At 39.1% G+C, this 14,076-nt stretch overlaps 1 protein-coding gene across 3 annotated transcripts; it reads right to left on the reverse strand.

Annotated features, from left to right (window-relative positions):
- Window positions 1-467: 467 nt before the first annotated feature.
- Window positions 468-4,295, reverse strand: LOC106676329 (CMP-N-acetylneuraminate-beta-galactosamide-alpha-2,3-sialyltransferase 1-like). 3 transcript variants are annotated; one of them, XM_076879205.1, is made up of 7 exons: window positions 4,182-4,295; window positions 3,584-3,845; window positions 3,295-3,491; window positions 2,914-3,093; window positions 1,846-1,891; window positions 1,637-1,756; window positions 468-1,087 (listed from the first exon to the last, which is right to left on the reverse strand). In XM_076879205.1, exons 2-7 carry the CDS (start codon window positions 3,836-3,838, stop codon window positions 908-910), a joined length of 978 nt encoding a protein of 325 aa, XP_076735320.1. In that variant the 5' UTR covers window positions 3,839-3,845; window positions 4,182-4,295; the 3' UTR covers window positions 468-907. The 3 variants fall into 3 exon arrangements, with proteins under 3 accessions (XP_076735320.1, XP_076735321.1, XP_076735322.1); XM_076879206.1 differs by lacking the exon at window positions 3,295-3,491 and having other exon boundaries at window positions 479-1,087; window positions 3,797-3,845; XM_076879207.1 differs by lacking the exons at window positions 3,295-3,491; window positions 3,584-3,845 and having other exon boundaries at window positions 479-1,087.
- Window positions 4,296-14,076: the final 9,781 nt, after the last annotated feature.

Consider the following 14,076-nt stretch of genomic DNA (forward strand, 5'->3'; position numbering starts at 1 on the left):
AACATCTGCCCACATGTGAGTGATAGATGTAGTGGTTTTGAATGACAGCAACATCAGGAAGAAGGAAAACGAGAAGCTTGAGAAATACCAAGGGCTCAGAGAAGAGCCCGAGAAGATGTGGAGAGTGAAGGTAACAGTGGTCCCAGTAGTAATTGGAGCACTCGGTGCGGTGACTCCCAGGCCAGGCGAGTGGCTCCAGCAGATCCGAGGAACAACATCGGAGATCTCTGTCCAGAAGAGCGCACTCCTAGGAACAGCTAAGATACTGCGCAGGACCCTCAAACTCCCAGGCCTCTGGTAGAGGACCCGAGCTTGAACGAAAAGACTGCCTGCCTCTGTTTGTGTTTGTGTGTTTGAGTCCTTCCTACTCTGAGAGTATGACGGCTCTCCACTTGCATAATAACAATAACACAAGTTTAAGGAGATCAACCCTGTAAAATTCTACAAATCTAAATATTTGCTGACTGTATTAGAAAATGCTGACAATATTCATTACATGAATTAAACACCCTCTATGTTATAAGTTACTTTACTGCACCATTTTCCTTTTCATGCAACCAGCTTACTTTAACTAAGAATAATAATGCTGTTGTCTGTCTTCTTGTAATTCTGCCAACTCGTAAGAAAATACTTCATTTCTTAAGAACCATAGATGTTAGAAACTACTAAAGAGTATAACCCCTGGGTAAATTTTTTACATGGTTAATTTAAGCTATGGTTTAGGGGGGAAACTACCAAAATGTCACATATCCAAAGACTTCTTTAACGTAACCCCTTTCATGATTACTAGTCCTTCCTAAAGATTCCCAATATCAGTTTCAGTTAGGAGGGTTAGGAAATTACTATAGTTGTAGATACACATCCATTTGGCTTTCAGTTCTTTCCCCACTGAGTGTATGGCATTCAATCACATTTTTTTCATTAGGCCTTCATAGAACTTAATTTTTTGTTGCTGAGCTAGTTGCTGGATGATGTTATACTCATAATTTCCAGGATGTACTCCAGTTCTTAACCTTTTGTTTGTGAGTATTTCCCAGTAGTGACTCCAGTTTCCATCACTGTCAGCGCCATAACCAAACACATTAACCTAGGAAGACAAAAAATGAACATATGAATGAATGGGAAACAAATGCATGAACAAAATGTCCCTTTTTTAACTAAAATCCAAACAATGGCTGCTGAAAAATGAAATGAACAGTTGGACAGCGACCTGAGCACTAAATGGAAACACTATGATTATACCATGAGTATACAATGACAAAACCTCTTATTGAGAGGTTTAGCTAAAAAGCTTTCCATGAAGGAATGTCTTCTAGATTGTAGTCTAGTCAATTTAAGAAGGGGACACATCAGAAATACTTGCAACAGCTTTCACTTTCATAGGGCATGTGAACTGAAATTTAACCATTCACAGATTAAACCAGAGTTTTTTAATCAAGTGGTACTGGTGGGTAAACCTGCTCTGATCTTCACCAAAGACATTTTGAACTTTTGAAATGCACATCTATTTAGGAGAGCAATATAAGAACAAAAGAACAAATTAGCAAAGACTCAAATGGACCAGCTTGTATGACAATAAAAATCATATTTTATTTTGTACGTCTGGCACTTCGGAGACTGAAAACTTTGTACTTACCTCATCACAAATGTGAAGTGCAAGAATCAAAGCCATAAAGCCAGTGGATGGATAACGTCCCTTATTTCCAAGCCAAACCTCATGTACATATTTCATAAAAGCTGGATTTACCACCATGACCTGTTAGAAATTAGAATGAGCCTTTAAACATCTTTTATTTTTAAATATTACCATTGCCACCAGGAAGCTTTGCCATTGACGCTACTCACCAAATCCTTGTTAGTTTTGATCTTTGATTTCACTGGCATATATGACCTGTTGGAAACAGCATGACATTGAAAAATATGAAGTAGGTGTTTAACAAAAACAAAGCTAAAAAAGGCATGGTCCGTCTTGAACATGGAGAAGGATCAGAGTAATGGTTTGATACAGAAATTCACCTTATATCACCTCACACTACATCCATCAGCCAAATCCTTTTAATCTGCGTACATGTTGAATTCATGCAGTGGCATTCTATTTTTGCATTTGATGTAAATTCTGTACTGCAAGACGATCTAGGGGAAATATTTCGAGATAATTTGCTTAGGAGCAGGTGTCGGTAATTTTAGCAGCTGGGAGAGAAGAAGGTAGTGTATGCTGACTGTAACATCTAAACCTTAGAGTGTTATTTTTTCTTTTAATGGGGTGGCATTGGTGGGACCAAGAAGAAAGCTGGGCAAGCTCAGATGAAATCAGAATATTTTATCTGAAACAAAATAAAGTACAAAATGATTGTATGATTTTCATGTGCCCAAATTAGTGGCTGCACAACTGCCTAAAAATGGTTCACATAAAATAACTTTTCAACAAGCATTAAGAGTCTTTATTCAATTTTTTTATTTTTACTTTATATTAAGTCACAATCCTAAGAACAGTACAAAAGCATACGTAAATGAACTACAGTAAGATGAGTTGTTATGAGGACACTTCATCTGTCTGCATGTTGCATAAAAATGTAGTCATAGTATGATTTCAGGATAATCAGTTTGTAGAGAGCTTAAAGGTGCCATCATTTGAAGTCTGTCTTCGTGGAATACATTACAGAAAGACTTTGAGCTCTCTCGCTTAACTGATTTTGCTTGTAGATTTAAAAGACGTCCCAGTGCTGATTTTCATCACTGGGAACTTGATCTTAATGAGGCAGATTTTGCTATTTTATTTTTTCTATTTTTTCTATTTTATTATTTTCATTTAATTATGTTGTCTAAAACAGGTCTCTCTTGTAAATGAGACACTGAGTCTCGTTAAATAAATGTCAAATACATGTGCATGTAGCCCTGAAAAAGAGAACTCACCTTCCAGTAAACCCTGTTGTAGAGGCATTAATGAGCCACTCAAAGTCCTGTATCTTAAAGGGAAACAGTACAAAATGGGTGTTGTCATCCAAATCCACAGCACTCTCTGGATACATGACACGATGAGTTGTCTTGTTTCCAACGTCTTTTTCAAAGCCTCTGGTAATACCAGTGTTCATTCTAAAAAGCACAAAGGGATATATTTCACATCAGTTTGGATCTTTTGTGTAGGAGGGGATATTTCACTGCATTTCACTGCATATCTAAGCATTTCACTGCATATCGTACTGTGTATGACTGTGTACGTGACAAATAAAATTTGAATTTGAATTTGAATTTGAATTTAATGGTAAAGAAAAATTGCTTTAGCTTAGAAAGTACCTTATGACAACTTCATGTAAATCTATCAGCGGTCCATAATGCGATCTCCTTAAATTACCAGAATTACCCACCACAGCACAAGTCCTGCAGTGATCATATTTGGGTTGTATAACATCTGGATTCTGTGGGAAGATCTGAAACAAGTTGGCCACTGTTGTTTCATAAACTCTGAAGCTACGGCTTTCAGCCTGCAAATCCTGTCAGACACGATTTGTTAGACTTTGTTGTTAGACCAAATGAGCTGGAGGGGTGTGTGTAAAAATGTCATCCTTTCCTGGTGACTACTTACCTTCCACCAGTTGAATTCATTCTGTGAGAGGTTTAAGTTTGCAGTCAAAAATGGTTGAACACTTCTATTCGATCGATCCAGAAGCAACTGCTTATCCTCTGATAAACATTTTATGCAAGCACACAGCTTTTGGTCCACAGCATAATGAGTCAATTGGTAGCCCGTTTTGAAATACACACCAATACCAGTGAAAAACAGCAGGAAAACAAGTACCTTAAATTTTGAAATCATTCTAGATGTGCGACCAGGAAACATTACCAATCTGCAGACAGAGTGTGTGGAGATACACACAAGTTATGCTCACAACAAGAAAAGACGTCATATAATGCTTATATAATATATATCCATATTGTGCAAAACGAACGATATAGTCCTGCAAGGATAAGTCTTAACTTAATTGCCATTTATACAAACCCATTAAAAACTAAACAAATAAATAAAGAAGTCATGTTTATTTTCAGGAAAGTAAACATTTGGCTACATACAACGTCATCTGTTTTATGTGATATTTGTATTCACTCATAAGAAAATAAAGAAAATAACATCAGCAAAAATTAAGCTTTTTTTACCGCATCATTTGTAATAATATGATACTTACCCGGTCTGCGAGGAAATCCCTTTCTGGTCTAGTTTTATGAAATACAAGTACAAAAGTCGCGTAGACTCACTATCGGTGACAACCTTTTCACCGTGTCACTCACAGGTAACTAACATGACATCAATACACGTTTGCTACCCGAGAACGCGATGCCTTCGTCTCTGACAAAGGTGTGGAGAGGTGTGGTTTGTGCGGATTTCCTCACGTTCCCATGTTCGCGTTTGGAAACCGACCTGCAGACTATCAAGTCCTCCACAAAACCTTACTTTGTTCAACTTTGTCCTAATGTGACTGTTTTCGCTTATAGAGAATCCTAACGGCTTTAAAGGTGTAAATAATCACAATATGAGCTCTGTTTATATCCAGTTTATTCACTGAGACAACACACAGCGATTAATAAACAATTATACAGTATCAATTTTCATTTTAAAAAGCCGAAGCAGACCGCGCGCGCGCATGCTCTCCATTTCACTCTTCGCTGGGGGAAAAAACAAAAACAACAACATGTTAAATATCAATCCACATGGTTAGGATCTCTGCAACTTAGCTGTGCTTCTGTCACGTAATAAATGTGGACAAAGTTTGTGTTTTTTCCCAATTATGAAGCGTATTCGTATATATTACTTACCTTAACATTTGAATGAGAGTTGCTGTTGTCTCTCCTCAGAAAAAGGTAGATTAGAATAGGGCTGGGTGCCACATGAGTTGGTTGCCACATGCTTGTTACTGCCACATTAGAGCACACAGTCAAATTCTGTTGACATCACACATTTAAATATAAAGAAAACAAAATTGATTATTTTTGGCACTAGACAAATGAAAAATGTATCTAAAATCAGGGTTAATGGAATTGAAATTGAAAGAGTGAATGAAAATAAATTTCTTGGAGTGATAATTGATGATAAGCTGAGTTGGAAGTCTCATATAAACCATGTGAAAACAAAAATGTCAAAAACCATTGCTATTCTCTATAAAACAAAGCATGTCCTGAACAAAAAATCATTATACACACTTTATTGTACTCTGTTGCTTCCATATATGACTTACTGTCTGGAGATATGGGGTAATGCATATAAAACGAACACTCTTCCTATTTTCAAGTTACAAAAAAGAGCTATAAGAATTATAAATCAATCAAACTATATAGAACCAACTAACATTTGTTTATTAATCTGAATACCCTGAAATTTTATGATTTAGTTGAATATAAAATGGCACAGATAATGTATAAAGCACAAAATAACTTGCTTTGCCGCAGTACTCAGAAGCTGTTTAAAGTCAGAGAGAGTCAATAAGACTTAAGGGGAACAGATTTCTTTAAAAAAACAAAACAAGATGAGGACAAATATAAAGCAGAGATGTGTTTCTGTTAGAGGAGTTAACCTGTGGAATAGTTATGACAGTGATTTAAAAAGGTGTAGTTCATTTTCCTTGTTTAAAAGTATGTTTAAAAATAGAGTATTAGAAAAATATATATATCAAGAATGAAAAGAGCAAAAAAAAAAACCCTCTTGATTCTTTTGCTTTGCTGTAGTTACTTATCTAAGGTGGAAAGTTTTTTTTTCTTGTTTGTTTGTTTGTTTGTTTTGGCTTTGTTTTATTATTTGCTTCGAGCCCTGTGTACAGGAGCGGCATACAAAAAGATCTTTTGTTAAAAGGGTTGGCGTAATAAGCAAATGCTTCAGCCAATACCTTTTGATTAGCCTTGTCTCGTGCTTTCTTGCTTTGTGGTAGATCTTTGTTCTGTATTCACTGAGATATTTGAATGCTAATCAATAAAATCAAAATCAAATCAAATCATAAATCATTTGATCTATCAATCTGTCCATTTTGCAGACACACACAAAACTTTGCGGTGAGGAAGTATTTTGCCATTCCCATGAGTCAGAGTAATTTTTTGTCCCATTGTTCTTTTTGTATTAAAATCTCACACAATATTATTCATTTAAAAAAATGAATGGTGGTCCTGTGTTGTTGTTGTTGTTGTTGCAGACAACAACAGCACATACATTTACATACATTTGTCATAATTTGTGACTTGTATGACTCTGAGTCAGGGTTGCTACATCAAGACTAGAGACCTTAAAATGGAGATCCCCAAAATTTTCTATATCTTGGTCATAGTCAAGACTAAAAATGTTCTGAGTTAGGCTGATATTAATGTAGTACAGTTAATGTAGTACAGTTTTTTCTGTTTTGTTTTTTTGTTTGTTTTTTTGTTTTTTGTTCATTTGTTGTTCCATGTTTACACTGACTGGCTCACTATTGCTCAAGTTAAAAAAGAAACCTTACAGAGAAAAACTTAAATACGGGGGCCTTCTTGGTATATGTTGGCATTAGTAGTGATAATCCCAAATAATGACATCTGCATTGTTTTCATGGATTATTTACACTGATGTCAGCACTGGTAATATGGAAATCTATTACTTCTGTCTGTGTCACAGTGAAGTCATAGAATGTTGTATTGCAAAGAAACAATGTTTTAAAGAGCTCAAGCAAATTAAGTGCTTATGTCAATGACTAATACATAGCTTTAACATTTGTAGTCGATCCAGTAGAAACTAAAACTTTTTCATAATTCCTGTGACCCTGACCTTTGACCAATGACCATGAAGCAATACATAATAATGTGGTGTATTTTATTATGTTTACCATTATGATTGGAGCAGAAATGACTAAAATCTTTGGTTGTAAGACATTTTAAGACATATTCATGCAGTGTGTGATTTTGTGATACTTCATGTTATCATTGTGTCATGGTCCTGGGTCGTTGACCCAGCGTTTTGTGTTTATTCTGATTTTGTATTAGTTTAGGGGGTACCTGAAGTTTGGTGTATATTCAGCCCTACCTGTGTCTGTCCTTGGTGCTCTGTTCATGTCCCCGTGTTGTGTTGTAAATCAGTCTGTGTGTTTCCTGCTTTACTTTGAAGGCTCGTGTCCTAGAGTTCCTGTTTTGTTCTGAAAGTCTGTGTCTGTTGTCATTGTGTTCAGCTTGTCTCCTCCGGTCCTCATGTGTATTAGGTTCAGCTGTTCTTCCCTCCTGTGTGTGATTACCTGATTACCTTGTGTGTGTGTGTGTATATTTAGTGGGTGTCGGTCTGTGTTCGTTGTCGGCTCGTCTGCGTTCTATGGTGTTCTGTTCCTGTCACTGCGTCTCTCTGCCCCGCACCCCTTTTGTATGGTCTCAGGTTTGTCATTTAGTTCTCCCAGTTTAGGTTTCTTCAGTTGTTTTGTCATGCCTCACTGCCTGTTTTTGCCACTCCACCACTTGTAAATAAACACTCGAATCATCAGTCACTGCCGCATTTTGGGTCCTCCTTTTCCCCCACACCTCACGGCTCACCCCGCCAGCCATGACACATTGTGACGTTGTAGGGCATTGTATTGGGAAAAAAATCCATCATGCCCCAGTATTTCCTGATAGGGCAATATGTTTACCAATGATGTTATATATCTGGACAAGTCATTTTTACAGAAGTACACTCAGTCCGCTATGATGATCCCTATGTATTCAAAAAGAAAAAAAAAACACACTTAAGTTTTGTGTCAATGGCACCTAACTGTGTACAATACAACACAATTTTTTATTTGTCACATACACAGTACAACATATAGTGAACTGCTTGTGTTCTGAACTGTGGACAGGACACATAGCCACGCCATTCCAGGGCTGGTTTTTAGCACGTGGTGCCTAGCCAGGACCCTTACCGGATACCAGGTGGGAATCGAACGTGCAATCCCCAGATATGTGTAGTCCTACCACTACACTATCCAGCTGTGTACTGTTTCCACTGACACTTTTGTCTATCGTGTCATCTCCTTTTGGCTTTGAGACTTTGAGTCTTCCTAGATGAGAAGTCAATTTATTCAGCTACATGTGGAGTTTGTATGTTCATATGAGGTTAGAATTGTCAGTGCATAAATCCTCATATTACAGTACAAATATTGAGGCAAAGATGTGTCCATTCTTCACTGATGGCTAATTCAAACAAGACTTTAACTCAATTAAAGGTTTGACAACTTCACAAGGCTTTTCCCCTCTTATCCACAAGTGAACTGTTGGTCAATAATGGCCTTTTCTTCTTGCATCGAATTCATTTCCAGCACCATCCTGCATTTGTGTTTTTGCTCACATCATTCATGTTTTTTATTACCTGTGGTTCTGATTTTCTCTTCTAAGTCGCTCAAGTCTTAAACTTATCTCAAGTCTACATGGTGGTGGTAGCTTTACTCACATTTCTGGTCCCATTTACAAGTGTTTCATTGGGTGAGCTTCAGTAGACTCCAATCTTTGCTGTAGTTTTTCCATTTACTATCCCAACACACATCACCCTTTCTGCCTGAATGCAAGCTGTTTCTCTCTTCTCTCCCCTGACCTTTGCCAACTCTCAGCCTTATCACACACTCTGTGCTCTCCTGGCCATCAGCAGCCTTGAGTCTTAATGCAGGCTCTCTCTTGCCTCCTGTATTTTGCAACTCTCAGCTTCAGCGCAGGCTCTGTACTTTCTGCTGGTCATCAGCAGCATTGAGTCTTAATGCAGGCTCTCTGTTGTCTCTCTTCTCCTTCACCTCATCAACTTTTCCATGGTGTCTCTCCTGGTGTACATTGGCAATGAGCCTTTTTCACAGGCTCTCCTTCTCTCTCTTAACTTCAATCTAATCTCATTCCTTACCTCAAACATGGCACTCTCCTGGGGTCTGTTTCAGAAAGCGGGTTTAGAAAACTCAGAGTTAAAAATGATACACAGGGTTGAGTAACCCCGAACTGTCCAACTCGGAATATTCGGTTTTAGAAAGGCTGATAACAATTAGTTCAATCAACGCGGAGTTGCTTTAACCCCAAGTTAAGCGCGGATACAGATTAAGCGAGTCACCATGGAGACGGAGGGAAAGAAGGCGCGGTCAATGTATTTCACAGCGCTTGAGGCCGAAATTCTGATGGCAGCATATGCCGATAACATGCAAATTTTGCGGAAAAAAACTAACACAGCCTCAGCTGCAAAACAAAGGGAGCATACATGGCAAAACATAGCCGACAGAGTCAATGCGTGAGTGTTAATTTAAACATTGATCTAGGGATTTCCACCCATTTAACACGTTATTTTATTATATTATATTTTATTTTATTTTATATTTTATACATTTTATTTCGTGATGTGATGTCCAAACAGGTAAGGTGTAATTGTATTATGAGCCATAGTGCTTGGTCTGTTTGTCCGATGTAAATCAATTGCAGTTAGAGGCTACATTAATTTTCTTTCTGTAAGCACTTATTGAAATTATCTGAGCACATTACAAGTACATATTTGCTTACTCTGTATGCTCAAATGTGACCCGTTATAGCCAACAGAAAAAAAAGCGGAGGCCCGAAAAACAGGTGGGGGTCCTCCACCACCACCACTCACAGAGGCTGAGCAGTTGGCTTCCACATTTGTGATAATGTTGGCAGCATCACATATGATCTTCACAGTGCAGAGAACACAAATTGGCATCCATTACTATAATGAAATAATTTGTTAGTTTGAAATGCTACAGGGAACCATGTACCTGTACAGTAATGCTGTGGAAAGACTTCCTGTTGGAATGTAAGTGCCATCTATACAGCCAATCACGCCTGGGAACCGTGAAAATAAATGTAAAATTTAAGTAGTAGTTCAAATATCACCACATCATGAATTAAGTTTTGTTCATCCTGATACCTGCAATTTTGTGGAATCCCTCTTTGATAAATCTTGTGGGTCTATGACCGGGGAACACCACAAACGAGTACAGGAGACGTTTCAGTGCAACTGTAACATTCCTGACTGCCCGACAGACTTGGAAACGTGCTCAGCGTCACCAATATTATACAGAAAGCTTCCGTTTGCAAAAAACCGAAGTACAATACAAATAATATGTACAGAACTGAGAGGATGTCCGCGATGTGTCACATGAGCAATATTAGGCCTGAGGATGTTATTCAAATAAATTATAGATTGTGCTGAAAAACGGTAACGTTCACACAGGAAATCATCAGGAAATGATAAAATGTCCGAACGCGCTCTAATCACTCTCTCCCGGCGGAGAGCTCTGCGGAGAATTTGGGCTTCAACATCTACTGGCTCTTCAAGGAAGGGACACGCCATGTCTGACACTTCCTACTGTCAGGTTTCTGACAAAGAGGCGGAGAAAGTTAGGGTTAGTTGAAGTAAACCTGCTAGGGGGCAGGTTAGCTTCACGGAGTGTGTTGTCATAGTAACTTGCTCAGAATTAATCTAAACTCGCTTTGTGAAACCGAAAACCCAGAGTTTTCGTTAACTCAGGGTATACTTACTCAGATTTTGCTCTAAACCGGCTTCCTGAAATAGGGCCCAGTTTTCACTTACACCTGTTAACCTTCTGCAGTCTGCATTTGGATACACGTTACTCCACATCGTCACAGCATGCTCTGACCAATAATGGACCCAGTAGCCTCTATGATGAGGAAAAGGAGACCATTATTGATATTGTGGAGAGGGTGTGTAATAAGATAAGCTGAGACAAAAATAAACCTTTATTAGTCACACATGTGGGAAATTTGTTTGGTAATGAGTGGTTGACTGAGCCCTGTAAAAAGTAAAATGAAGAGGTAGTTCTTAAACTACACAGGCTGGTTTCTAGCTTTCGTTGGCTGCTAGACTCCCTACCTGAGTTGGTAAAGAACTTTCTAGTCACCACTCTTCACCTTCTTTCACCCACTGCTATTCTCAAAACCTCCATAGCCGCAGCAACTCAGTGCCCAAGGAAGTGCCCAAGAAAATAAATAAATAAATTGACTGAGAAGACAAAGAGAGGGAAATAGAGAATGGGAGAGAGCAAAAAGAAACAGATTGGCCATGTAAAGTCAGTTAAAAGTTAATGCAACTTCTGTTTTCACTGATGATGATTTCGCATTACCAAGATTGGCAATCCACATTTGATAACATTACTGTTAAGAAATGTGGATTCCTAGCCTCCTCTTTTAAATATGATTATATTGCTGTTACTCTCTTGTTGAATAGGGTGTGCTTGTGTGTGATTATCAGAGCAACCAAGTGGTGACAAGGATGAAGAGAGGACAGTAAACGTGGCTTGCACAGGACATCTGCCACTACATTCATGTGACAGACTATAAATCTATTCTCCACTCTTAGAAGTAGGGTACATGATGTTCTGTGGTGAGTTTACACCATAAAGGAAGGATTTGTATGAATGGAAAAACTTGAAACTTTAATTCTGTATTGAATCTCACTGCTCTTGTGGTGAACTGCAGCAGGGGTTTATTGTCTTTTCTAACTTTGTTTTTCAGGGCGTTGGCAAGACGGGCTTTTGGCCATTTATTACAAGCATGTGTTGTAATAAAGGCTCATTTTATTGTTAATTGTTTTAACCATCCACTTCATAGTGAGTTTGACTTGCCTACATTTGAACAAGAAATTTACAATTGCATGCTAATAGTACAGATTCGGTGAGCTGGAACACAAATTTTCCTTTACACCTGCATGTTTGCACACTGTATCATGAAGCAATTAGGACCATATGTCTGGTTCTAAGTTAAATAACTGGCTTATCTGGATTATTTACACTACTCTGACACACATACATTTTGGTTATGCTGGGGAGCATTCAGAACAGATACAAGGAAGATGTCGGAGAGGTAAGTGACGGAAGGAGAGGTAAGTGACGGAAGTGATGTTGTAGGTGACGTCAGACGCCGGAGATTTTGGCGGAGAAAAAGCAAATGGTAGCATAGAGTTTAACAAAGGTTTTCCAAGCTTCAGTATTTCCAAATATTTTCCAAATATACTAATCAATTGTCATATAACTAACAACATCTGTTTTATCATCTCTAACACCCTGGAGGACAACGGGGAGAGTTTAGACGCTCTCCAAGATTACATCGACCGCTGTTTTCAAGATTTAGTAATGCATAAGGCCCAGAGTGCATCTTCCCCGGCCAAAATCGAGACGCCGTCATCGAAGAGAAGTCGCCAGGCAGACTCCCCCGGTACAACATCGCCTGCCGGCAAAGACATCGCAGAAATCCTGGAGTCCATCGACAAGCGATTGTCCAGTTTCGATGCGAGGCTGTCCCTGGTGGAGATTTTACACCGGGAATTTAAATCTCTGAGAGAATCCCTGGAATTCAGCCAGCGGCAGGTGGAAACGCTTGCCGCTGAAAATGCCACGCTACGGGAGTCGGTTAAATCTCTCACCGATAACGTGACCCAGCTAAACATTGAAAATAAAAAAATAAAAGAGTCCGTTATCGATTTACAAGCCCGTAGCATGAGAGATAATCTTGTGTTTTCTGGTATTCCAGAAACTGCCGGAGAGGACGCAGAGGCAACGGTGAAAAGCTTCATTAAAATCCACCTGAAGCTGCCGGAGGACACCGTAAAGAACATCGACTTCGATAGAGTACATCGCTTGGGGGGCGCGCGGTCGCGGACCGGGAGACCACGGCCTATTGTGGCCAAATTCAGCCAATTCAAACAGAAGGAACAGGTGAAGAGTCGCGGCAGAGAGCTGAAAGGAACGGACTTCAGCGTGAACGACCAGTTCCCCAAAGAGATCCTGGAACGACGCAAGGTCCTGTTCCCAGTTCGACGTAGCTTTATCCAGAAAGGCTCCCGTGCTGTCATCGCTGTGGACCGGCTCTACGTGGACGGACAGCTGTACCGCGACCCCGGCACCACACCGTGGTTATACTGACTGCACTCCAGATAAGAACCCGCTACACTCTTTTCTTATTCATTCACACTTTCTCCTTTAAAATGTGTTTAACCTAGTAATATCAGTAGGATGTCATAGCAGATATAATACCGTCACCCTCCGTCATTGCTTTAATTGGAATGTTTCCGTTTCGTTTCCTTTTTTTTGTTGTCGCTCACAGTTCATGTGGTTTCTTTCTTTCTCTTGTCTTTCACTGCTGTGGTCACCTACTTCCCCACTCACCTACAAACAACACCCTCTATTTCTCCATATTTTCACAACACGATCACGCAAACACATCAGCTCAACGGCAGCACATTCACAACAGCCTCACAGCACGCACAGACTTGCAGGACACATAAGCAAGCCACGCTTGTTCATATTAGTGAATATTCACACACATAGTCAGACTTATGGAGTCTCTCACCACACTTCTTTTTCTCTTTCTATTTACAAACAAGGGATGTTTCCATATTCTCTCCACCTGTCTAAACGAAACACCCAGCATACATCATTAAACATACACGCACAATTAAGGGCATGCTGAGGTTTGTCACATGGAATGTAAATGGAGCTGGCACCAGAGGAAAGAGGTTAAAAATATTTAACCAGCTTAAAAAACTACAGGCAGATGTTGTTTTATTACAAGAAACTCACAAACCTGTCACAGGTTTAAACGAACTTAAAACACCTGAGTTTCCTAACGTGTTTGCAGCCGGTTATAATTCTAGACAACGGGGAGTAGCAATTTTAATACATAAAAATGTTAATTTTACAGTACTCGATACAGTTATAGATCCAGAGGGTAGATTTCTAATTATTAAACTATCAATATTGAACAAAAAACTATGTATTGTTAGTATATATGGTCCAAATGTTGATGAACCCTCATTCTTCCACGGTTTTTTTAGTGCACTCTCTGAACACCTTGATTGCACACTCATTCTTGGCGGTGACCTCAACCTTGGACTAAATGAAGAAATGGATAGGCTCAACACAACAGGAACTCAGCGTAATTGGCAGTCCACAAATATAATCAAACAGTATATGAACGACTTTGGTCTTTGCGATGCATGGCGCTCTCTTCACCCCACCAGTAAGGAATATACTTTTTTCTCGCATGTTCATCACTCTTACTCTCGTCTGGATTATTTTTTGGTCAGCAGCTCACTGCTGTGTGACA

This window comes from Maylandia zebra, linkage group LG22, assembly GCF_041146795.1.
Source record: "Maylandia zebra isolate NMK-2024a linkage group LG22, Mzebra_GT3a, whole genome shotgun sequence".
NCBI lineage: Eukaryota > Metazoa > Chordata > Actinopteri > Cichliformes > Cichlidae > Maylandia > Maylandia zebra.

What these genes read in the sequence shown, in the direction of transcription:
- LOC106676329 (XM_076879205.1), bottom strand. Translation starts at nt 3,838, where the DNA reads ATGTTTCCTGGTCGCACATCTAGAATGATTTCAAAATTTAAGGTACTT. An exon ending in ATGAATTCAACTGGTGGAAG is followed by an intron (nt 3,492 to 3,583) that starts GTAAGTAGTCAC and finishes CGTGTCTGACAG; the next exon opens with GATTTGCAGGCTGAAAGCCG. An exon ending in TCAAAACTAACAAGGATTTG is followed by an intron (nt 1,757 to 1,845) that starts GTGAGTAGCGTC and finishes AATTTCTAACAG; the next exon opens with GTCATGGTGGTAAATCCAGC.